This window comes from Ailuropoda melanoleuca, chromosome 4 (assembly GCF_002007445.2).
Source record: "Ailuropoda melanoleuca isolate Jingjing chromosome 4, ASM200744v2, whole genome shotgun sequence".
In the NCBI taxonomy this organism is placed as follows: domain Eukaryota; kingdom Metazoa; phylum Chordata; class Mammalia; order Carnivora; family Ursidae; genus Ailuropoda; species Ailuropoda melanoleuca.
The window spans coordinates 29,022,414-29,048,768 of record NC_048221.1 but is presented as its reverse complement, the minus strand read 5'-3'; the positions used below and the strand labels follow the sequence as shown (position 1 = coordinate 29,048,768).

General features: G+C 48.5%; 1 protein-coding gene across 3 annotated transcripts in view; it reads right to left on the bottom strand.

Annotated features, from left to right (window-relative positions):
• PTPRG (protein tyrosine phosphatase receptor type G) overlaps window positions 1-26,355 on the bottom strand; it is a 691,435-nt gene that overhangs the window by 56,286 nt on the left and 608,794 nt on the right. Inside the window, exons 13-14 of one of the 3 annotated variants that reach the window (XM_019795516.2) lie at window positions 21,880-22,009; window positions 9,514-9,600 (exon numbers count right to left, since the gene is read on the bottom strand). In XM_019795516.2, coding sequence (XP_019651075.1) covers window positions 9,514-9,600; window positions 21,880-22,009 — 217 coding nt within the window. Of the gene's footprint in view, window positions 1-9,513; window positions 9,601-21,879; window positions 22,013-26,355 lie in introns of all 3 variants that reach the window. The other 2 variants (XM_019795515.2, XM_019795517.2) reach the window with 2 other exon arrangements.

The following is a 26,355-nucleotide window of genomic DNA, read 5'->3' as shown; positions in this document are numbered from 1 at the left end:
GGAGAGGGAGAAGCAGACTCCTCACCGAGCAGGGAGCCCAATGCGGGGCTCGATCCCAGGACCCTGAGAACATGACCTGAGCTGAAGGCAGACACTTACCTGACTGAGCTACTCGGGAGCCCCTGCAGGTCTGTGTGAGTGAGGGACTGACCCTGGTACTAGTTTGGTGTCCACTTTTCACTACTATTGACCACATTGAGGTGAACCCTTTTGTGTGCAAATTAGACATTGTGGGTTTAATACCTAAGAAAAGCAGCTGGTCCAGGGTCAATGTCACATGACATTGGGTCTGAACGAACTCCTTTCAGAGAAGTCCCACGAGAGGCTGTTTTTGGCCTTCAGCAATGTCCAGGGATAAACAAGTAAAGGCAGGGATTTTGAAAACGAGGGAAAAGAAAACACAAGTTTTCATGCCTCTAAATGTTTCCACTGTGATGTGTTCGAAGAGGCAGGACTGTCTCTTATTTTGAGCTCAATGGAGACAGACTTTCTGAGAATGCTCAAGCGGGTCACTGTGCATACAATTTCAAATGTCTGTCTAGGTCCGATTCTCTTTCAACTAAGTTTCTCTAAAAATGCCTCCTTGAATGAAACAGATTCTGGATCATAAAGGGACATTTTCTAAAATTGTTTCTTCACAATGAACACCTGTTTAGGCAAATACCTTAAAAAGAGAAGGAAAGCAATGAAGTGGATCACATTTGGAATGAAAAATACATTTACAAGTTTAAGTACCAATTACAGTCTGCTGGATCCCCACCAGACATTTTATGTTCTTCTTCCCTTCCCCCCTTTTTCCTTCCCTTCCCTGTTGTCCCCTGAACCCACCAATATGTCTCCCTTAAGGAACGGAGAACAGATAAATTTTTTCCAGTGACCCTGACTGGCTTAGTAATGATCCAAATTAGGTAACTTCTGCTTTCCCTCATGTACCTTTGCCACATGGACTCTGCGGACATTCTGAGTTCCCCAATTTAGGTACAGCTCCATTTTGGAGGGTCCTGAAGTCAGTCCAGTCAGTCTCTCTCTCTCTCTCTCTCTCTCTCACACACACACACACGTCAGTAGGGTTTCAGTCCAGTGGTGGTTATCAATAAGCACCTACATTATCTCTTTGGTCTGGGGACTATGCTGGATGAACCCCACTCCTCATGATTCTAGCTGAGCACTCCCAGGGTAGGGGAACGGGCCTGTGTCATCTGGAAGAATTCCCCCAAGGATGCTGGTGTGTGCGGCGTCTGGTTAAGCAGCACAGTGACACAGGGAAAGTGGTTCCAGGGAGCCTTCAGTACTCTAAGAAAGCCACTGAAGAAATAAAACAGTCTCAGATGGCACGTACCATAAAAGTGACCATAAAAGTAAGCATCTAGAATTTACAGGGTCCCAGATGGGCTAAAAAACTGTAGTTGAGAATTCAAGGATGTTAACATAATCCTCTCAAATACAGAAAAAAATAAACTGCATCTCACATACTTAAATAAGAATTTGAAAGGTCTTCTGCTCTGCTTCCGTTGGAACCCAAGTTCTCGGAAAGAGGATGGCATTTCCTGAAGCTAGAGCACTGTGTTCTGCCACCCGCATCAAGTGTCTTCTCAGCTCACAGATTTCTCAAGTGAAAGTTTTTCTCCTAAAACGACCCTTTCAGCCACCTTTGTGGACTGCTCTGCTTATCTGCCAGCCAATTAAATTGTACTTTCTGTCACAGAACTAGATTTGTATTTACTTACTAAGTAGTTCATAGATATTCTGATGTCCTTATTCCAACTGTCTGCCATTGAACAAAACTGAAAAACAGCAAGTTAGACGGCTCCCTCAAACTCATCCCCATGAAGAAATATCAAGATAGAGTTACGTCAAACATTCAATGAATGCTTCTAGATAGGAGCAAGAAAGACACCCCAGTGGCCATGAGGTAATTTTTCCTCAGTTCCAGCTCAAGGGGTACGGGGACCAGAATGCAAACATGTGCTGGTCCCTGAGTTGGCTGCACTCCTTACGTGTCTCTCATAGAAAAACCGCCTCTCTGCACTGAATGACAGTCTACCGTTTAAACGTATACATTTTTCATAGAACACAGCTCCTAAGTCCAAGCCACGTGTTTCTCGTGCTTGACCGAAGATGGCCAACCTATTAGATACACGTGCATCTCACGGAAAGTTCTAAGTATAACAAAACGCAAACACGCTTTCTGTATCACTCTCCATTCATTCATCCATTTTTAGAAAACTAATGTGGGCTCTTAAATGTTAAGACTTCTAGGAAAGGCCTGACTGGAAGTCAAGAAGATAATGGGTGATATCCTCTCTAGTAGCTCATCAAATTGATATGGATTCTGGCGAGCAGCTCCCTCCATCTCCAGCGCAACCCCACGATCTGTGGTCCAGGCCTGTGCGGTGCCTGAGGCCTTGCGCATGGAAGGGTTGGTCTAGCTTGTAAAACGCCCATGGGCACAGTAAGCGGACAGTCATGAACATCTGGTCTTGGACTAAAATTTCTAAAAATAACTTCTCGTTCCTTTAGATAAGGGAGAGATTTTGAAGAGAGAAGCTTTTTCAAAAACCAAGGATTCTATGCCTGAGAGGAATGTCATCAGGATGGTAAACATTGACCGGTATCAGCAAGCCATCAAGGTGCTTCTCCAAGCTCCCCCTACGGCACACACACTCCCAGCAACGGCAGGCCCCAGTGTTTAACTGGTTCTCTTGAGAGAGAGAGAGAGAGACAGACAGACACACACACTCCCGACCGAAATACTTCATCAATAATTACTCAAGTTACAGAGACTTATTATTTCAATAAAATGCAGCCAATGAGGAAGATGAGGAAGAAATCTCTAAACTTACCATTCTCCCTCCCCATCTCCTTCCAGGAATCAGACACACCAGAATGACCAGAGTTCTACAAGGAGACTTTCCTTTATGTTGCTTCAGTTTTTTTGCCCCAAATACTTGCATAGATAACATTTGCTATCTTCATTCTTACTTATATCTCCTTCTGCCCCTCTGACAAGACTCTGGGAATAACTGAGGTGATGGAGACTTTTCAAAAGCAAACTGCTAATCTTGAGTCCAGAAAGACTGAATATTGGAAAGGTCTAGAATGCCACTTAGCACCACTGTATATCGAAAAGGGTCTTCAAAAGGCAGCATCTCCAGCCCTGCTTACAGGACCAGAGGTTTCTGAGACGTACAGACATCTGGGTCAAAACATACATCCTTTTTGACAAGCGATGAGAGGTCCCATTGTTCTCATTCCGGGTCCCTGGCTTATTACCCCACTGCTGTCCACATCACCACGGCTGGGGCCCACGCAAGAGCAGATCACAGCACCACTGCTAGAGTCCCACCCAAACCTGGGATGACAAAACAACCGAACTATGTGTAGGGATCAGAAGCCTGGTCACTATCTTCCAATTAAGCTCAACGGTTTTATAATCATAGCAGGGTGCAAGGAGTTCGTCAGCAGTGTGCAGCTCAAAATGCTAACTGCAGACTAGAACGGGCAGCTGGCTGAGCTGCTGATGCATATTAATTAAGCAATCTTAACTGATTTATATACCGCCCTCATTTAAATTTACAGTGCCATGCCTGCTAATAATCCCATTTATTTTCATGCTGTTGAGTACAGAAATCACATTAATATTTACTTTTGTGAATGGATCTGTCGTAGTAAACCATGTATGAATAAGAAACACTGATAAACAGAAAGTTGAGAACATTCACATGCCTTTAAGGAAGATGATTGAGAGCTGTGTGAAAAAGATGTGGATTGATTTATTAGAGCAAAATGTTTCTAGGAATTCAAACAACAAAGACAACAAGAGAAGGACAAGCCTGTGGGCGTTGTTAGGCTTTTCCTCAAAGAGGAGTGTCTGCTTGAAATAACTCAGGGGTCCCACTTGGAAAAGAGCCCACTCTAAGTTCTAAGTTGAGATTTTTTTCAGATGCAACCACTCACTGGCTGTTCAGCTTCCTTCACTGTATGTGAAATGATTCTGTTTGTACAACTCAGTTTATACTTGTATTATCTTTCCAGGAAGGAATCTTCTAGAAAGAAGAATTCAGAATTGCACTGCTCATTTTCGTAGTCTCCAAACCGTAAAAGGCACATGTGATCTGACAAATATCAAAGTACTCTTGGGAATAATCAAATGACATATTTCACATCAGGGCAATTCTGGAAATCCTGGGACATATGGTTGTCATACCTTGGATAAATACAGCCTGTCAGATGTGAGGAGGAGATGAAGGGAAGAAGGAAAGAGGAAAAGGGAAACCACACCACGAAGATGGATGAGGTATGAGAGAGGATACATATATTAAACGAGGAGAAAAGGTTTCAAAATATTTTGGATCTCACATGGTCAGGAGAGATGGCCTATTTGACTCTTGTTACAGCTGCAAGTGACAAAAATCTGATTTCTGCAGCGAGAATTTCACTGGAGGATACAAAGTGCCTGCAATTAGCATCTAAGGAGTGCGGGAGGAAATTAAATTATGTACACTTAAGTGGTTTCAGCACAATACACTTGCATGCTAAATATTAAGTTTGCCAAGCAATCCTCGGAGAGTCCTAGGAATGACTAGAATACTGCTGATGCTTTCCAGGAGTTAAGACAGCAGAGGTCATTTCATAAAGCACATTTTGATCGGAACGAGATCACCTGAACAGGGCAGATTTTACGTCGTGGCTGGCTGTAAGCAGCTGAGTTCTGGACAGCACTTCCCACTCCTCCGAGCTCTTACCCAGAAAAGAAGGCTTCAAGTTGGGGGCTTTGAGGTAGCTGTCCCACACTTAGAATGCCGGCCTGGAATGTTCTGAGTTCTGGACTGAGGCTTAGGGGACTCTTCACCTCCTCAGATGGAGTCGGTTAATGGGGACATGATGGTCCAACTCCTTCTGGGCAAGAGGCGGGAAATGAAAACTCACATTTTATTCACTGCACATGATTCAACATCCGTGACATGTTCTCGTAAACCCTTTTTGCTGACTATTTCATTAACAGTCCGTCAGACTTTAGCTGGAAGAGTGTTATTTTAAGCATCTAGTGAGGTATGACACATCTTTTCACTAAACAGCCCTCCGGTAGTACTTTTTAAATACCTGGGACCATCTCGGAAAGAGAAAAGTTGATTCAGACATCACACTATCAACCAGGTCAAATTCCAAACTATCTAAATTCTTTTTTTTTTTTTTTAAAGATTTTATTTACTTATTTGACAGAGAGAGAGAGACAGCCAGCGAGAGAGGGAACACAAGCAGGGGGAGTGGGAGAGGAAGAAGCAGGCTCCCAGCGGAGGAGCCCGATGTGGGGCTCGATCCCACAACCCGGGATCACGCCCTGAGTCGAAGGCAGACGCTTAACCGCTGTGCCACCCAGGCGCCCCCCAAACTATCTAAGAATGTAACATTAAAATTCGAAACCATGAAAGTACTAAAATAAATCATCTCAGAATGGAGAAAGACTTCCTAATAAGGACTCAAAATCTGGAAACCAAAAAAGAGAAGTTTATGGATAAACGTGATTCTATGAGGTCGAAGAAAGAGCAGGAATACAGTTCGCAGACAAACCACAGATTAGGAAAAAAATATCTGCAACCCTTATTGCCAACTGTAATCTCTCTCAATTAGAAAAAGGCCAACCAGTGCAAAGGAAAAATGAGCAAAAGACCAATAGTTTAGAGCAAAAGAAACCCAAAGGACACAAACATGAAAGATGCCCTGCCTCACTCATGATAAGAGAAAACACATTCTAACTCTACTAACACACCATTGTTTTCCACCCATGAGGTTGGAAAAATCACCCCATTTGACAACACACCGTGCTGGGGAAGGCATGAGGAAAGGGGCTCACGTGTTACCAACAGAAGCCGCCCGGGGTACAGGCACCGGGGAGGGCAATTTGGCGCCATCTGTCAAAATTACGGATGCCTGTCGCTCCTGACACAGCCCATCTCCTGACTTTACCCTAAGACAGACTTCTCCACTTGCGCAACGACATAGCGTTGTTCACCTTGGTATTGCTTATAATAACAGAAGACTAGGAACAACCAAAATGCCAGCCGTGCAGGAGTGCGGAAATAAATCAGGACAACTATATGGAGGAACAGTGTCTTCTGTAAAAAAAAGAACGAGGAAACCACAGATGCAGCGAAAAATCAACTTAAGCGAAACAAGTGAGGTGTAGCATAGTGTACGCAGTGTTGTGCTGGGTGAGAGATGTGGGGACAGAGGTCNGAACGAGGAAACCACAGATGCAGCAAAAAATCAAGTTAAGCGAAACAAGTGAGGTGTAGCATAGTGTACGCAGTGTTGTGCTGGGTGAGAGATGTGGGGACAGAGGTCCCTACTTGCTTACACACCCCACCCCCAGTGTCTGGAGGAAGAGACAGCAAACCGGCAGTGGTGGTTACCCATTTGTGAGGTCAGGAGTCAGGTGGGCAGGTGACCAGATGGACGTATGCAGATCAGACAGAGGGGCATACAGAATATTAAGCTCTTTGATTTTCAACTGTGTTAAGTGTTACCTATTCAAAATTTATTTATTTTTATTTTTATTTTTTTTAAAGATTTTATTTATTTATTTGACAGAGAGAGACAGCCAGTGAGAGCGGGAACACAAGCAGGGGGAGTGGGAGAGGAAGAAGTAGGCTCCCAGTGGAGGAGCTGGATGGGGGGCTCGATCCCAGAACGCTGGGATCACACCCTGAGCCAAAGGCAGACGCCCAACGACTGAGCCACCCAGATGCCCCACCTATTCAAAATTTAAATCAACTACTTTTTTTAATTAAATACTTTGGTCTGATTTTTTTTTCTTCTTTGTTCTTGGGGGATAATCAGCTGTCACTTTCTGCAGCCACCGTCCTGCTTTCCCGGGTTCTGTCCACCCTCAGACAGGCCTCCTCCCCCCACTGTGGGCGGGGATTGTTCAAGGCAAGTGAGGTCAGACCACATGGGCAAATGGATATTACCCTGGGGTTTATGTGCATAGACTTTGCAACTGTTTGGAGGGTTGCTATTTGGGCTCTTCTGATCCCCTGCCACATTTTGGATGGGACGCAGACCAGGAGAGGAAATGAGAGTGGATAAAAAGAGGCCGAGGCAGGAGATGAGAGGCTGACGGCCCTGCTTCCCTGATGGATCTGCAGCCTGGTAGAGGAGGGAGGGGGCCCTGTTCTCTGGGAGGCTTTTTATAGAGCAGCAGAGGACAGAACTGGGTCAGGAGGCTGCTGCCAACGCTCCTGGGATAAAGAAGGAGGGAGGAGAGGGGAGAGGGGGCTGGTGGTCTTCAGCACACACAGTCATCAGGAGGAAGGAAGAACTGTAGGCTCTGGGAGAACAGAGTATGGCAGGGCAGCCGGCATAAGGAATAGGGGAGATCTGAGCCCCCTGAGGACAGGATCTCTATCTGGTCTACTCTTCATCATGGACTGATTAGCGGAGCCCACCAAGCAGTGAGGAGAAGGGGCACTCCTCAGGACTCAGACTACCATGGTCTGTCCCAACTCAGCCACCCAAGCAGGGGAGCCCAGACAAGGAACTTCTCAGAGTCTCTGTCTCCCCATCCTCTGGATGTGGGAATCTATCACATACACTAAACACTTCACATGTAGCACCTCATTTCCTCTTCACAACAACCCCATGAAAGAGAACTGTCATTGGACCTACTCTTGGAGACGACATCAAGGCTCAGAGGGCTTTGTTCAGTTGCTTAAGGTCACACAGCCGGGAAGAGGCAGAGCCACAGTGAGGACCTGTCTCTCCCTGAGCCAAGGGCTGTCTGCTTTGCTACTACATTATCAACGAAGTAAAATAAGGGATCATAATCAGGTGGATTCTAGAAACACTTGTAGCTTCCCAAGGTGGGCTCAACTTCTAGATCTAAATGAAAGTCACTGAGCTCCCCCCAAGCTTCCGGCACTAAAATACATCTAGAATAAGCCCGCTCCCACATCTGGCAGGAGGAAAGTAAGTTAGATTAACCACAGGCCACCTGGCCACGGCATCACATCTGCAGGGAGCACAGACCTCAGAGGGGCACCATCTGTGAGGTGTCCATGAGGTGACCCACTTTTTAACGTGTTACAGTCAGAGACACATTATACTTATAACAGACTGGGCATGAATATTAAGCATTTACATGATGTCGAAGGTACTCTCTAAGCTTAGAACTTGGAATCTAATGCTATACGGTGGGGGGGGGTTCTATTTCAGTTTTCACCACTGGAGTTTTGGAAACGGATTAGAACATTGCAGACTTCAGGAAGGAAAAAGTTCGTAGAAAAAATAATTACATTCCTGGTATCAGCAGTTACCCCTTTTTCCCGACAAGGCCCAAACCGCACCATATCACTTAAAAGAAGAGACATCATAGAATTTCTCATTCATTTTCCTCAATTGCTGCGCTCTACCTTCTCAGATCTCATAAATGTACCTGCTTAGAGTCGACGGGTATCTAAAATTCCATCTCAATAACCTGACTTATCCTCAACCAAGGGAGGCCAGTCATTCCATGTAAAACTTCTAAGGTAAACAGTATAAACTGGATCATTGAAAGTAATAACAAACTACTCACAGCGCAATATTAGTGAATTATCCTAATTGGCAATATTAAAATATTAATTACCAGATTAATATTAAGTAGAGTTTGCCTAGAAAAGCCTTATAAAAATATTATCAAAAGGCTCATGTATGGTGATTAAGATTCCATCATCAGGACTTCTAAAGGTTTACTGTAAATCATTCCAGGACAATTTTTCCCCAGTATTCAAGCTATCTAGAATGTGCGTGCTTTCATTTTTAAATTTCACTCTTATGGGAAAACACATGCTTTTCCCCTACTTGCTCACTCTTCTCTTCCTTTCCTACTGTTCTTCCTCAGCTTATTTATACATTGAAGTTTCTTTCTTTTTTTAAAGAAGATTTTATTTATTTATTTGACAGAGAGACAGCCAGTGAGAGAGGAAACACAGGCAGGGGGAGTGGGAGAGGAAGAAGCAGGCTCCCAGCGGAGAAGCCTGATGTGGGGCTCGATCCCAGAATGCTGGGATCACGCCCTAAGCCGAAGGCAGACGCTTAATGACTGAGCCACCCAGGCGCCCCTATACATTGAGGTTTCTAAAAGGTATTTTTCACTTGTAAGGCTAAATGCATGCTTTTTTTTTTTTTTAAAGCTCTGAAACATGCAAACATCTGAAATTTTGGAAAGATTAATGGATGCAACAAACACACCAACACAGAACATTCCAGTATGTCCCCTTCTAGAAACAAAAGCGCCCCCCAAAACCGCCAAATAAAGCAAAGCAAGCACACACGGGACATACCTTCGTTGCTACCAGCTACCCGCAAGCTGTGCCGGGATTTGCATTTCTTACTTCCGGGAGTTGGGGTAAGACAGGTAAGTTGCAGCAGTGTGCTGTCTAGAGGACTTTCATCCCCAGGGCAACAAAACAAAAATCCAGCAAGCCAGGCCCGGCCAAAGAGGCACCCCCCTTACGCTTGACCGCCCCTCACCTGCTCCCCTTCTCTCCTCTCTCCCCAGAAGAAGGCACTTCACGGAAACGTCTGGGAAAGCCCTTGGACTTTATTTTGTTACACCCTCTAAACAGACAAAAAACAAAAGAGAACATGTATAGAAGACAGTACTTTCAATTGGCCACCAAGAGTTCCACACGAATCCCTCCCTCCCACCTAACACAGACATACCCATCATTGGTCCCAATTTGGGGCATTTACAAAAGAGAAAGCTTACACACAAAGGGGACTGGGTTTTTTCAAGGATTTTTTTTGTGCTTAGTTAAGAAATAGGACATGGGAACTTTGTTCTTAAAAGCGTTCGTTACAGGTTAGAAATCCGTATGACTCCTGGTGGTAATGGTAGGTAAGGATTATCTCCATCCAGTCATGATTGGGTTTTCCCATCCGCATATCTAACCTTCCACCTTTGATGTGATGCTCTGGCAAATGCGATCATTTAAAACACCATTAAAGTCAACAGAACTCAGCAGGAATGTCCTGGGGATCATCTGAACCTCCCCTCCACTGCAAATGTATGTGAATGTGGTGCCGTTAGACTAATCGGGGTTTTGTCTTTTCCCCGCTCATGCCTCTCATCTCCGGACACTTCCCTGATTCACAGCCCAGACCGGGGAATTGGTGGGAGAGACACCTCAGAGAGGCAGTCGAGTTACTTCTATGTACGAAGTCTGATGTTCAGTTTCCCCTTAACACTTAATGATGGCAGCATCTGAGTCTTGTTTCTAGCTTTTGAGACATACATTTTTTTGTCCCACAGGAACACTGGAAAAGTCTTTACTTAATTATATTTAATCCCTTAACAACGTAGGCTATAGGATTTCACACTGGAATGACTCCTATTCTTTCCAAACTCTGTTGATAGAACAGCAAAGGCAAACTCGCTTGTAGCAAAGTTTTCTTTCTTTGGAGGTTCTGTTGAACCCCACTCAGAATGCTGAATTCACGTGTGGGATTCCAAAGGACATTGGAGAGCTTCTGATTGACTTGGTAGTTTTTACTCTGGGATGAATGAACATCTTTGAATTCACAACTGTTCGGCTACTCTTCTCTTTTAATACCACCTTTCACTTATTTTGATAACTATTAGCCTCTATACTGGGTAAAAGTGATTGGCACAGGAATTGCAATCTGGAGAAGCCGCAAGTTGGGAATATGATTAAAATGCATGTGTGGGTCAGGGTGGGGGGCAGGGAGCGCGCTGTAATTCAGAACTCCCTGTCTCCCTCTACTGAGTACATTCTGGAACTACAACAACTGTCCTCAAAACATCACCAACGTACTCGGTGCAGCGATAAACATTAATCTGAAGAAATCACGAGCGCGTTGGAGTGTTTTTGCAAATCTTCATAGAAACTTGAAATTTGCAGCTTCCTAAAATATTTAGACTTCTTCTCAACCCTTAGCCCTACTCTGAATTCTGCCAGATTCACTCTTTCGGGAATTTTGGAGCAGAGCCGGCTATCTCCGCAGCTTTTCCTCACACACAATCACAGGCGCTTCAAACTACCACCCGTAAACTGACAACACTTTGTGGAGAAGCAAATGCCATAAAACCAATAACTAATATCTTGAATAATGGAGGGGGCCACCTGAGCAAGCCCACAGGACAGACGCAACCGGCCCTGGGAGAGAGGACACGTAATCGTGAGCAATGCCAAGACAGGTGCTGGTTAGGTAGCAGACTCAACACAGGAGTTTCCCTTTCCTGAAAAGTCAGTTTGCTTTAAAAACTGCACCCATCCATTTCCTCCTTCACAGAAACAATCCCTTAAGTATCATGGAGGATGTTTAAATGGCAACCTTCAGCAGCGAATCTCTCCCCGCTTTTGTCTCATGACTACGTGTTAGCCTGTTCCAAGAGCTTCGACTGGCATCTCAGGGCCAACTCGACAGCAGGGGGCCGGTTACTATAACAACTGACAGTTCTTGTGAATTCTGAAAGGCCCCCGAGTAGCCATTTGGGAAATGGTTATTGAGCAAAAAGTTGCCTTGGATCGGCAGCATTCGCGGTCACGTGACCCGGATCCCCAGCACACAGCTGCAGGGAGAAAGAACAGTGCCCACACCTCAGGGAACAGCTGGGGACCTCCGACGGCTCCCCACCCCCACGCCTTTGAGCAGCTCAGAGCACAGACAGCTTAGTACCACCGTGTCGTCAACTCAAGCCCTCCGAGGCAAGCCCTATCTTGGCATCATGCAACGCGCTTTAGCTCTCCCCACTGGCTTGACACGTTGTCAGGATTTGAAGAGTTGAATTGTAAAAATTATTCCTAATGATTAAAAAAAAAAATCTTGAAATATGGCCACAGATACAAGGTTCCAGAAAGGGATGAGGGACATGGGCAGTCACCAGTTTTAAAAGAAAAAGTGATGCCTAGAACACTAGGGGTCTGGTGAGCAGTCTGTTTGCAGAAGAGATAAAGGTGATAGCACAAAGCTACCACAACGTGTGAGCTAGAAATCTGGATTTTTCTAGACTTGAGTAAAGTATACAAACCTACTTTTTGTTCCCATTCCCTTCTGCACACAAGCCACGTTAAGAGCACGCTGGACTAACCCAGTGCCTTTGTACAGGCCGAATCCCCTAGGAAAGAATCGGATTCTACCCACAAAAGCGGACTTTGTTTTGCAGGGACCAAGGGCAGCTTGAGAGCATCTTCCCTCCGGCAATATTGATCATGCAATGACCGAGGACTTCGCTGTCAGCTCGGACACAGAGCTCTGCCTGGAGCATGTGTGGCTTTTCTCTGTTCTGTGAAAATCACAGCTCAACCTCCTCTCCTCCAAGGAGCCTTCCCTGGCTCGATCTCATTCCCAACCCGCCCTGGCAGTGGTCAGAGCCCATTCTGGAACACAGTCTCCTTAAGTCATGACTGCAACTCAGGGAAACCCCAAATGCAGGGGCCAGCCAGGGGGCTGCATGGAGGGCAGAGACTGAGAGGCTGGTTAACTGGTGCCCTTCTCCCCCAAAAGATGTCCTCATGGTTAGCTCTACCCAGCCCACTAATACCCCAGGAGAACATGACAACAATGTGACCACCTCATCCAATTTATCACGAGAACCCAGACAGCTGGGGTTTTAAGTAAAATCTGCCTATTTTCTAAACAATCCAGACGTTTTAAAACAGTTTATCAGCTAAATAAAACAGGTCTGGGACCTGCATTTGGCATTACCTTTCTTTACGTGCTCATCTCCCCCATTAGCCCACAAGCTGCCTGAAGACAGGAACTCGGTCTCCTTGCCTGGCACGAACCAGGTGCTTTAAAAACATCTTTGAATGAACAAGCAACTAAGGAAAGAATAAAGAGACCAGCCATAAAGGGTCCCAGGTCAACAAAACAAAACCCTAGATTTGAATACTTCTAAGACATACCAGCTCTGTGATCCTGGGCAGTCATTCCTGTTCTGGAAGAAGGTGATGCAGTCCTGACCCTTTAGCTATCACCCAGGCCGGCTAGGGGGATTAAATAGAACGTTTGCTTTGTAACAATCCAATAGTTACTGGTTATTGTGATGAGTGTTTGCCCTTTGCTATCTGTTCACAGTCACAGGCATGGGAGAAAGCACTCAGTGGCATCTGTCTCCGTTGTGACTTCCCTGGGATGGAGGGGGACAAAGACTTAGACTGGATGCAGTCTTCGGGGAGTAAAGTTGGAAGCGCTGGCTGCTAGAGCAGATGCGTGGAGAGCCTGTGCCTGAGCTCACAGCAGCTCTGTCACTGTCGCTTCTGTGGGAACCCAGGAGGGACCCGTGTTCCACAAGGGACACATGCTCAGCCACTCCTTGAGCAGGAAGAGGGGTATCACCACATGCCCATATTCGACATTCACATGTATGTTTTCTGGAGCCTTCATTGTACCAACATACTCCCCCCGCCCCCAAATTTGGGGTTTGCATCCCTCCAATTTATTACACTGTCTCCCACTGAACAACCAGGGAAGCAAAAAAAAAAAAAAAAAAAAAGCAATATCAACAAAACTCACTTGTTTTGGTGAATTGCATTCTTAATGAGGAGATGCCAGCACATGGCTAAATTTCTCCAAGTGTAAAGGTGGGAGTAAAAGAGACCTTTTTTCTCTCTGCCAAGGAGGGGAAATTGGTGTTGACTGATCTGCCACAGAATTTACAGATGGCTGAGTCATGTGCTGAAGGGGGACATACATTTCTCATTTCAGATCGTGAAACCCTTCCAATACCAAACTAACACACCTGGGTCAGATGTTACAATAACCACTCAGAGTTTCCCCTTTTCTGCTCCAGAGTCCATGTAACTCAGCCCTATCTGAAACTGAGAATTAAAGCTGCTCTGGGCTGGGGGTGGGGGTGGGGGAACGCCTGGGTCGCTCAGTTGGTTAAGCATCTGCCTTCGGTTCAGGTCATGATCTCAGGGTCCTGGGACTGAGTCCCACATTGGGCTCCCAGCTCAGTGGGGAGTCTGCTTCTCCCTCTCCCTGCTGCTCCCCCTGCTTGTGCTCTCTCTGTGTCAAATACATAAATAAAATATTAAAAAAAAAAAAAGCTGCTCTGTTTCTGGAAAGTTCTTCAAGCTAGGATTATGGTCAATAAGATGCTCAATTTGTCATCAAGGTAACATAGCACTGAGTAGCTGGAATAAGACATAATATACAGGTTATCTGATTCAACATCAAAACTTAAACCCCTGAAATTATAGTTGGCCCTGTAGAGTTTTCTCCCGCATGATTTTGGCAAATGCAAACCACAGAATTTTTTTAAACAAACGTGCTATCGAAACAGGCCGTGAAGGAAGTAAATGCCTCCAGACACGCTACTCCTCATTTACGCAAAATAAGGTAAAGATTAAGAAAATGGCTGGGTTCAAATCCAGGATCCACCAAAGATTAACATGTGAGGTGGGCATGTCACCTGATTTCCCCAAGCCTTGGTTTTCTGATCTGCAAAATGCAGTAATTCCTAGGATCTGAATGCTGATTAGGCGACAATGTCATCTGCTAAGCACACACGCGGTACGGTGAAGATTCCAGAAAAGATTCTTGGCTACAAAGGCCTTAAGATAAACGAAGTCATTTTAGGTGTGAAATTTTACAGAGAAAAAAAGAGCTACCTTCAAAGCAATGTTCCTCCAGATTCCAGGAAAAGATTTTTTAAGTGACTTGTCAATACTCCCAATTCGCAGGGGACGCTGCTGTCCTGCTCGCAGTCGCTAAGCTACGCCACAGAACAAGTTAGTACACAAGCTGATGCCCAAGCACAGTGACCGGGCCGCCCGCACGAGCTCCTTGCCGGCCTCCACCTCAAGTTATGCTAATCAGAAAGAAACCTTCCAGAATCTTCCTCTTCTGAGTGGCAGCAGCTGTGCGGCTCCCGGTCTTTTCAGGAACGTCAGCACATGGGTGCCATGTAAACAGCTTGTCTTGGTAAGACAGGGGATCCGGAGCTCTTGGAATGCATTTTCTGACTGTTAGTAATTCAAAAGGTGCATTTTGTTTTCATCCTGAGTGGTCAGGCCAGGATGGCGCACTTCGAAAACCATTCGGTTTATGGCCTCTCCCTCTCTATAGACTCTTACAGCTCTGAACTGTCGCAGGGTTGAGATGGATTACAATACCTAAACAGCACACACGGAGCACCCTTTGCAAAAGATACAAACCAGGACTATGGATTTTTCATTGATTTTATCTTTATTAGCTGCCCTACCACCCCGACCCCTTGCTCTGAAACATTCTGCATGTATTTCCGGCTAGCTTCATGGTAACTTCTGCGTGGTTAGGATTTCGGTCCCTGCAGCTCCTCAATGCCGACCTTGCAAGGAGCACTTAAGAACCGTAACCTCCTCCTTGTAACATCTGAGCTGACCGATACTCAAGGAGAAGTTTCTTCCGCAGATCCATTTTGCTGCCTGTAAAGATGCTACTCAAACAGTCCCCAGTGGGCCTCCACGAATCTTCTAGTCGGGGAATGGGGGGGGGGGGCGGGAAGAGGTCCCTACCGTATTTTCTAATTTGGGCCAAATGTGAAGTAATGAGACTCCTCTACGGATGGACCTGCAAAGGTGTTCCTTTAAGGAAACCTACTTTTGCTAAATGATGCCAGTGGTCTGAGTTCTTAAGGATACTTCCAGCCACTCAAGGAATACCTGTGTGCTCTCCACCTTAGCGCATGTCCTTGGGGCCGTGTGACCATCTCTGGCCCACGGTGAGCAGGTGGTACTGAGGGATTCCACTTCTGGGTCGTGCGGTTGAGAACGAAGCGCCTCCTTGATTTTCCACCCCTGCGGCAGCCATTTGGGAGACATGGGTCCCAGAAAGAAGCTGCAGGTGCAAGAGGGCTGCCCAGCTCTGGGAGACTCGCCACAGTGACAAATAAAGTCCATGTGTTGAGGCTGCTGCTGGATGTCGGGGTGCGTCTGCAGCTAACGAAGCGAGTGCAGCCCGGTGCTCGGTGACCGAGGCTGGCCACTGCTGACCACTGGGCTTCAAAGCGGGGTGGGCGCTGGGTCAGTCCTGTCTCTAACCTACTTAGGGATGTCCCTCTGGAATTGCCTCGAGGCCCACTGGAACCCATTTCATTAACCTTTCCTTTTTTGGCCCAAAGTGGTTCTTCTCAGTTGGTTCACCTACATTTATACTATAGTTAGCTCCAAACACGTGACTTTCAGCTATTTCTAGGATAAATACTTGGCACTACTGATGGTCAAAAGAATGAACTCTAGAAGGAACTTCCAAAAGCTATTTTTAAGCAATGTTTTGAGCAAGGACACATGACCGGCAAGTGTACAGCTATACACGGGTTACATTTCGGGGACAGCGTTCGTTTAGGTCTGTAAATCTGAGGTTATCGAAGAACAAATTTGTAGGCACACCAGGACCCAGAATTAAGATGTGATTTTTCCCTAACGTTGGGGATAACCCATTGATCACTGCTTACCACCTGCCAGGCACTGGGATCACCCTTTCCCGTAGCAGACACCTACTCCTCATGGGAGCCCGGCGGGCACATTTCTTCACTGTTTTGCAGATGGAGAAGCTGAGGGTGGTGACGTCGATTTGTCAAAGACCCAGTTTCTCCGTCCTTTTTCCCCCCGGCACCTCTCCTAAGGGGCCATTTTTAAAGCTTCTATTTTAATTCCAGGGAGTGAACGGAATGCAGGGTTCTCTGTTTCAGGCGTCCACCACAGGGATTCAACACTTCCGCACAGCGCCCAGTGCTCACCTCGACGACACACTTCCTGAGGGGCCTTCATACACCGCTTCCTACTCACTGCCCCCAGTAAAATTTTCGCACCAGTAACATGCTGTGTATTTGAGCGCTATACACCTGTGCTTTATCTATAAAAGAAGTTTTGCTTTTGCTTTACCTCCCAAGTACCCATTCGCACCCCTTTGGGAATAAACTCACCCCTGCTAATGACACTTGCTCTGAAGCCATGGGTAGTGACGGTGGGGCTGGCCCGGGATGCCCCCTCACCTCTATACAGCACCACCTCTTTCTCCTCTTGCCTTCTGTAGCATGGTTCCTGTATGCCTTTCCATCATGCTTGGGGTAAGCTTCATATCCCTTTAGGTGGCACTCAGGACCTTCAGGATCTGGCTCTTGCTGTCTCCACGGGTCCCTGCTTATGACCGGCCCGATTCTCTCCAGCCCCTTGCCTGTACACCCTCTTTGCTACTGTCCAGCTGCTTGCTCTCCAAGCCCCACCTGGGGCACCAGCCCTCCAAGCAGCTTTCCCCTGATCCTGCCCCTACCTTTGCGCTAGCAAAGCAGCTTGGATTTCATCCTCCAAACATCCTCTATACTCGATTTTATGTACTCGTCTGCCTCCCCCAGGGGGCTGCAAGGACCTTGGGAGAAAGGAGCTTATCCCCCAAATCCCCAGGCCCAGCATGATGGGCGGCAGGTGCGACAGAAGCAGCACATGAACAGAGGAAGTTGCATGTGGGTCCCGCACCCAAGCAACAGAAGAAACAGCTTTATCATTTCTTCAACAACACGACACTTGTCGACTGCTGTAGGCACTCTCGAATAATCCTGCAGCTGGGATGGGACTGGAAGGGGCCCCCAATTTTCCATGCATTCATGACACCCGAGTCCTCACTGAGAATCCGAGGCTGACCAGGCTGAGCTCAGGTGCCTACCTTGTTTCTTTCCTCCTACTCGCATGGGTCATTCTCTGCTATCCAAGTCTAAATTCTCTTTTCTCAGCAGAAATCCCTCTCCTCCTCATTTTAATTTCCCAGCTTTTTTTGGAGCTGGTGCTGGCTGCTTCTGTCTGCCTGACACCTGCATCCGGTCACCTTCCTGGGCTTTGAGGGTCCTCTGGGAAAACACCCTTTGTCCAGTTTCAGTGCATGGGGATTACGATGGCAAAGACCTCACTTCTGGGCTCCAGAGTTAACTGAAGAGCCAGGCCTGACCAAAGTCTTTAATACCTCTGCTCCAGAAGGTTCTAGGGGTGAATCAATGACCTGAGTCTGTTCTAAGAAACACCATCTGGGGGATTTAACTGGAACTGTTATGGAAGAGAAATTCCCTTTCTGCTGGGATGGGAGGATGTAGGTCTGACATGGGCCAGAGGCCACCACGTGGAAACAGAGGGCCACAGAGAAAAGCCAACACAGGGACAACAGACCCCGGAGACAAACAGGGAGACAAACACAGGAACACAACATGAGCCCTACTGTCCTCATTCCATTTCTCCCGTCTAGCTGGGCCGATGCTCCAAAGTGTTCCACTCCATGAATCAGCCGATTTTCCCCTCCTTGTGCTTAAGGCACTTTGAAATAGATTGTTGTAAATTCCAACACAGTGGATGGGAATACTGCACACTGCTTAGCCCAGAGTGGGCCTTCAACAAACATCGGTTCCTTTACCTTCCCTGGTCACAGCTAGCAGGGGAGGCTCACAGGAAGGTGGTGGCACAACGGGCCCACTAATCCCACCTTCGGTTGACTTTGCTGAACATCGGTCATGCTCAGCTTTCACAGTATGGAGGTGGGAGACCGGCATCTTGGTGCTTCCAAAAGGTTATGGATTCTAGAGTGAAGAGGTCCTAAGTTCAAAACCAGGGTCCGCCACTTTCTACAGGACCTCCAGGAGCTTCCAGTCCTTTGTTCCTTAATGGGATAATAGTAGTACCCGTCCTAAGGTTTACTCGGACAATCACAGGAGATGGTGGTACCCGAGCACTTGGCCCGGTGCCTGGCACTTAAAAAGGAACTCAGGAAACATTAGCAAGCACGAACATCCTCGCACAAGGGGACACTGGTGGAGAAAAAGAAATCTGAGAGCTCAGGTTTCATTTCTACTGTTTCACAAATTCATTTGATGGCAGCGTCAATGACTCCCAACACACTCGAGAGCCAGGAGAGCTGCAAAGGGTCAGCCCTCGGTTGCAGAAATGGCCACCACAGCGAGCTGTTTGAACCCCCAGGTGCCAGGCCTGCCCCCAAGGACACAATCCAGAAGGTTCTGATCTGCCTCAATGCTCTACGTATGTCAAGTCTGTCTGGCAATCATCTGTTCTCACTGTGCCTCAAAAGGCAGAAGAGGAGCACTGAGGTCTTAGCTTCAAAACCACACCGCCAATGGGAAATGCACATCTCTTCTGCACTTAGCAATTTTCTGTGAGCCCCCCAACGCCCCCTCCTTGCACAATAAGAAACAAAAAAGTTGGACAGAAAATAGTCCTTATCTCCTCTCAGCCGTTCTGCTTAGCCAGCTCATCTGTCCTAATGCTAATTTTAATTTCCTTCATCTGTAACAGTGTTCCTCACATTCCCTTCTGCGGACTGGCAGGAAGAGTCTAGTGAATGCTCGTGTGCACAGGTCACTATGTTCAAACTTCTGGTTACTTTAAATCAAGCTTTGAGTACATACCAACTGGTAGGTATATCTAACAATCATAGATTTTACACACATCAAGTATTATTCAAAATATTTTCAGACGAACCATGAGAGACGACGGACTCTGGGAAACTGAGGGTTTTAGAGGGGAGGGGGCGGGGGGATGGGCTGGCCCAGTGATGGGTAGTAAGGAGGGCGCGTGTTGCACGGAGCACTGGATGTTACACACAGACAAGGAAGCACGGAACACTTCATCAAGAGCTAATGATGTACTTGTATGGTGACTAAAAACTAAAAACAAACAAAACATTTTCTATTCAAATCGAGTTTTTCAAAAGTATATGCAGTTGTCATTCTCTAATAGGAAAACACATCTCGAATGGAAGGTCTCAAAGTTCTCTTTACTGTATTCCACAGGCCCTCCCTCTGGGTAGCCTGTAGTGTCAACACGCATGTTCTGGCCGGCTTGGTCTCCACAGACACCGGGCCACACAGCCCTTGCTCCCAGTGAGCTGTTTGGGCGGAGGGGCGGGCAAATGACCAAGCTGGACCCGTCAGAAACAGTCCTGAGGTTTTTGCTACGACTGCTTAGGGCAGGAACTGGTTCACACCAGGGCTGCATAGCAACGGTGTCCAGTCTGGGGGCAGCTGTGCACTCTCTGCTCCTCCATGCGGAGGGTCTGCGACTAAAACCACACACACACACACACACACACACACACACACACACGCACAGTACTGAGCAGAGCCAAGAGAGGAGTGTGCAGACCTTGTTAGTTCCGTGTGCACAGCTAAACCCAGGTCAGGCAGCTTCCCATTTTCCAATGAGCTCCAGACCAGCATTTGTTTGCAAACCACTTTGTTCTACAGAAGGCACAAGAGGGAGGTGACTCACCCCCAAACACCATGATTTTCATGATCTAGCTGGCCTGTTGTATTCACACAGCTACAGGGTCCATCAGACACCTGGGGAGGCCAGAGATGAACCCTTCCTTATTCCCTGGTTCTACTGAATGGAGAATGGGCCCAGGGACCCATGGCTTTTCTGCCAGCAGATCCTGTCAATCCCACCTTCAAAATATGTCTAAATCCAACTGATTCCTACCGCCTGCACTGCTGCCCCCTCATCACCTCCTCTGGACTTGTCCAGTCCAGCTCCCCTTGCTCTGCTGCTGCCTCTGATCCTTTTCGGGCTTTTTGCAACACAACAGCTAGGTGAACCAGAAGTCAGATCACAACGAACTCCTGTAGCGAACCCTACTTATCTCGGGGTGAAAGGCAATATATGCACAGCAGCCCATGAGGCTGTACAGGACATGACTCCCTTCTACCCCATCTCTTCCTGATCCTCTCTCCTACCCCTCTCCCCAATGCTCACTTGCTCCAGCCACACTGACCTTTTCACTATTCCTGAAATGTGCCGGGCACACTCCTACCTCAGGGCCTTTGCACATGTGGTTTCCTCTGCTTGTCACCTGCCCCCAGTGGAGCCCATCTGACTCCCTCCTGCTTTAGGTCTTTGCTCAAATATCACTTGCCATTTAGAGCTTAACTACTCGGAATATTCAACCTAAGTCCCAGACGGCCCCTCCCCTTTCTAGATTTAGTTTTCTCCATTACACACTTACCATCACTTTAAGTATCACATATCTTACTTATTATGGGCTTTGTTTATTGCTGGTCTCCCCCACTAAAAAGTAAGCTCCAGGAGGTAAGACTGCCTGGAACATAATAGGAGTCAAAATTAACTGAGTAAATGGCAAGAAGGAAGCAAGGGATCGGGATAGGACACCTGTTCACCACGGAGGAAGCTCGTTCAAGGGCAGAAGCCTCCCACAGAAGTCGGAGAGGTAAAGGTAGCCAGGCCAACCAAGCGGTCCAGCCTGCCTCACTCAGTTAGGCTGCCTCAGAGAATGCAGCTGGAAAACAGAACTTTTAAACAGAAGCTGCAAACAGGCTTCCCAGGAGGAACAGTGAGAACCAGTTCAAGGGCAATGATAATTCAGGGAGGACTTAAAAATCAGCCGTTTCTATATTACGTGTATTAAATGCCACATAATGTGCTAAATGTTTCCCTATCACACCTGATTTTCAGCAAAAGGCTTTCACAGACATCTTAAAGTCAAGAAGGGTCATTATGCAGACACAACAAAGTGAAACATGGCCCCAGAGAACGTGGAAATGCCGGGAAACTTATACACTCATTTTGTAGGTTCAGAAACGAAAGCTTCAGGTGGGAATGGGATTTGAATCTGGCAAGTACCAGTGCTGGGGTCTGAACCTGGATGTCCCGGATCCCCAAGCAAAATCTCCTTTGGCACGCCATCTCAGGAGCTCCTCCATCATGGCTCTCGCCCACCAGCTGCTTCCAGATAAAGCGGATCCCCCAGGTAGTGACCCTAGACCCACTAGAGCTGCCTCAGCTTTACGAATGAGAGGCCCCACCCCGGGTAGCCTGCTTACAGCAGGACCTAGCCCCCACCGCCATCCCCTCTGTAGGTGCGGCCTGGCTCACTCACCTCCAGTAAACTAGCACAGCAATGAGAAGGATGAGGCACACGAAGGTCAAGGCTGATACCACAATCAGAGGGATGATCCACTCCATCCTCCCTGGAGAAGGACGGCTTATCATTCCAGAGGTGTTCTTTTCTGCTGCAAAGAGAAACCGTGGCAGTTAGAGGACAGGGGCCAGTGGAGAAGGGGAGCGGGGGGCCAGAGTGGGGTGGTTTCCCGAGGACTGAGCTGCCTGCTCCGGCTGCCCTAGGACAAGAGGGGCCATCGGTGGCAGGCGCCATCTCCCACCGAGTCCCCACCCGAGGCTTATTCCCCAAGTGCCAGTGCGCTAGACGCACAGAAACAGGGCAAGACGTTCTTCCAGAGAGCTGCACAGAAGAGAGATATCAACTTCACTCCAAGAACGTTATGACCCAGAGCAGCTTTTGGATACACTGAAGAAATGAGCTCAAGTCCGAATGCAAAAATCACACTTGCGTCTGGAAAGGGACTGGAGCGGTGGGAGGTGGCTGGGAGCCGCTCAGGTTCCCCAGCGCCAAGGCTGGAGGGAGGGCAGGAGGGCTTTTGCTAAGATAACCAGCTGGAACAGCAACGGTTCTATTCCTCGCCTGCTTAGCACCCAGGTCTGTTTGGGGAAAGCACCTCTCCCTAAAAGATAAAGCCGTAGTGGGACAATGATCCAGATGGGGCTCCCAGTCTCCCAGGCAAGGGTGGGGCTGGGCAGGGGACTCCAGGTAGGGCAGCAGCTCTCCCCCCGGAGTCCCAACCAGCCACTCACAGACTCCATTACAACACTGCCCACCAGGAGCACCAAGATACTTCCACCCAGCAGTTCCCACCCGCCGGACTCCGAAGAGCCTGCGTCTCCAGCTTTCCCTCTTATCCCATTCCTCCCCACCCCCATCCTTCTAAAGTTCAAAGACAACCGGAGCGAGGAAGCTATACCTCGCTCTGCTCCCAGCACACGTCCGCCTCTAAAGAGCAGCCAGTCTACAGCTTCACAGGCAAGTCTGAAGCGACCCGGGATTCTCTCTGGTCCGCAGGTACCTCTTACCCAAGCAGCTCTTTCCTCTGGCTCTCGCAGGCCCCGAGGAGCGTCCCAAGTCCCCAGGAGCCTCCGGAAGGAACCTACTCTCCTTTATACCACGCGGAATGATGCCTGAAAATCTCCAGGTGGTGCAGATGAGGGTCCTATGGATGCCGAGCGGGGCTGGGAAGGGCAGGGGTGCTCACGGACAATCATGGGAGGCAGGTGGCGAGAAAGCGAAGGTTAAATGTGAGCGAGGGGAGAAGCCCCGGGAAGAGCCTACAGCTGGTTGCAGGCTGCCTTGCGCTCAGCAAAAACGAGGCCAGTGCTCCGCCAGTCCAGAGTGTCCCTCTGCAGGGCGGCTTCCACACCGGGCTCATCAGACTGGGTTTCCAAGGCGGAGAAGATGGGCTGACCAGGAAGGAAATAATTGGCCCCGGGAGTGGATTTGTAAAGAGGCAAGACTCCTGAGTAATGAAGAAGCGTGTTACAGAGCTTTTCACCGGCTTCTTCCAGCTTCCTTTGATCACCTCCGTTGTTTCACGCACAGTCCGGGCATCACATGGGGCCAGACGGAGGCCAGCTCACGGGTAAGGAGATTGAGGCAGGCAGGAAGGCACACTCTGATGAGACACAGTTAACACAGCACTTCGCGGTTTATAAAGTATCTTCCTAACCGTGCCAGCCCATTGCTCCTGACCTCCTGCTCCACAGTTTCTCATTAGATGGCTATTTGCCAAGTCCCTAGTGTGTGCCCGACACGGTGCTAGGGATGGGGAGGCGGCAGGACGTCAGGCAGAGACAGCCCTGTGCTGGGGGGTGGGAATCACTGGAAGGGGAGAGGCAGATGCTAGAACAAGGAGTTAGGATAGGATGAATGGGATGCCACAGATAAGCCCAAGGGCCACACACAGCGGGAAGAGCTGTCCTAGCCTAGCAGTTCTGGAGGGGGCTCCTTGACACGGGTACCTGGAGGGTGAAGGGGAGTCAGCCAGGCTGAGTGCAGGGGAAGAAGTGTGTTCTGGACAGAGAGCATGAGAAAGGGGGGGACCAAGCTGGAGTAGGGGGGCCACATCTGCCAGGGCCCCGTTAGCTGAAACAGAAGACGTTCTAGTCCCAAGAGCACTGGAAGCAACGGCAGGGTTGTAAGCTGAGGCTTAAGAGGTCACATGTACAATCCTTCCCCTTAACCTAGTGTTTTAATAGCAAAGCTCTAGAAGAACCAGTCACAAATGAGAATAATCGTGCTGGGCTCCAGCAGGGGGCAGCCCAGCCAGGCAGCTATCTGGCTGATGGCTGGGAAGAGCTGAAGGACTGGAAGGTCCTGTTAATGGAAACTATGGCAGGAGCACTGACATTACGGGCTACACGTCCAGTGAATTCGGTACCCACCCTGCGAGGCATTGGCATACTGGGGGACTCCCAATGTCTTGTTTTTCTCCCTCTCTCTCTTTTTTAAAATATTTTATTTATTTGACAGTGAGAGACAGTAAGAGGGAACACAAGCAAGGGGAATGTGAGAGGGAGAAGCAGACTTCCCGCCGAGCAGGGAGCCCGGTGCGGGCCTCGATCCCAGGACCCTGGGATCATGACCCGAGCCGAAGGCAGACGCTTAACGGCTGAGCCACCCAGGCGCCCCTCTCCCTGTCTCTTGACAGAAGAGGATTCTTGCCTGTCTACTAACATGGGAGACGGGCAGGGGCAGAGGCTGAATGCAAACTCCAGGCCCTACTCATCCCGAAGCACTGGAAAGGACCCTTGGCCAGAGGAGCCCCTCACACCCATCTCTCTAAACAGTCACTTGGAAACACCAGCTCTAGGCTATCTCTGCCATCCGAAAACCAGCAAACAGCGGCCACTCCAGTATGTCTGGGCCTTAGGAGTCACGGTCTAGTTGTGAGGGTCAATGGCATATTCCATGGCCCCAGAAATCCCATGTGTCGGCAGTTACGTCTGTCCGTCTCTGGGCCCCCACAAAACGAGGGTGCAGGTTTTCATCAGATTCTCGGGGAGCCTCCGGTCTCACTTGTCAGAGGAGAGCGTGGTGTGCACACAGGTCTGGAAGCCGCGGTGCGCCTGGGGCTGGGCTCGGGGTGACCTCAGCATATGCACGACTGAGGCATTTCTCTAACATTTCCCAGTGCTTGTGGGCGACCTTGGTTTTGAAGGGGTGGACAAGTGACCCTCCATCAGCAACACCCTGAGGCATGACAGACCTAAGAAAACACTGTTCCACCAGGCACTGGCTTTGCCCGGCGCTTCGCCCGAGGCCAGGCAAAAATAAGAGCGCTGCTGGATGTCCACGTGAGGCATGACAAAGTGGATTTCATCATCGCGTTCCTGGTCCTGCTTTGTCTTCATGGTACCAGGAGCCTGGAATGTCATCGCGTCTGCACACAACCACATGAATGCTGCTCCTGTCCCTCTCCTGAGGAATTCCGTGCTGCCCTCAGGGACAGCGAGGCCTCCCATTATCTCCTGCTGCTCTCCACCCCTTGTGTTCCAGGAACACCCATCCAACCAGTGACCATGCTGGGCCACAGTGGGTCCCCCGTCTCGGCCTTTGTCCCTGTCACCCCACTGCCAGGAATGCCCTTCCCACCCTGCCCCCAGAAGCTCCCATCGACCCCCCAATCCTGGTTCAGGGGCTGCTTTCTCCGTAGCAAGGCTTCAGGCTGTGCTATCTCTGGAGGGCTGAGTCAAGTTCAGATCACAGGTTCAAATCCTGGCTCTGCCACTTTCTATGTGACTTTCAACCAATAACCTGAATCAGTGGGGCCTGGAGTTCTTCCTCTATAAAAAAACCTTCATAGGGATGGTGGGAAAATTCAATGGGAAGATGCACCTGGCGCTGAGCAGTGCTGGGTAGCTACTCTCGTGCTCACCCACGCCCTCACCACGTACTTCCCTCACTGTACACGTCACATGCAATTGTACCTGCTCTTTCATTTGCTACAAGGGTCCCCAAACGGAGGGCTGACTCTCATCTGTACATGGAAGAACAGTAGTGAAACCCTATCTCCTACTAGCTCTGCAACCCTGGGCAAATTACTTAACCTCTCTGCACATTCGTTTCCTGCTCTGTAAATGGAGACAATAATATTGCCTACTACCCTGTGGGGTATGTGGATTCAATGAATTAGTACCTATAAGACACTCTGAATGTTGCCCAGTAGCCACTGGGCAGCTGATCACGTTATCGATGGGGGTGATCACCATCCCCATCGTCACCCTCTCTGTCGTTAACACCCCAGCAGCACAAGGCAGATGCTGAGTGTGACCGCCCTGTACTATCTGAGAGCATAAGTGGCAATCACACAGGAGCTCAGACGAGCGGGGCACGAGCACTCTGCTTGTGCGGGGGCAGAACCTCACAGCTGGCCCTGAGACCACATGCACCCCACTTCTTGCTGTCCTTCAGAAACGCCCGTCCTGCTGCCCGACTCAGTCTGGG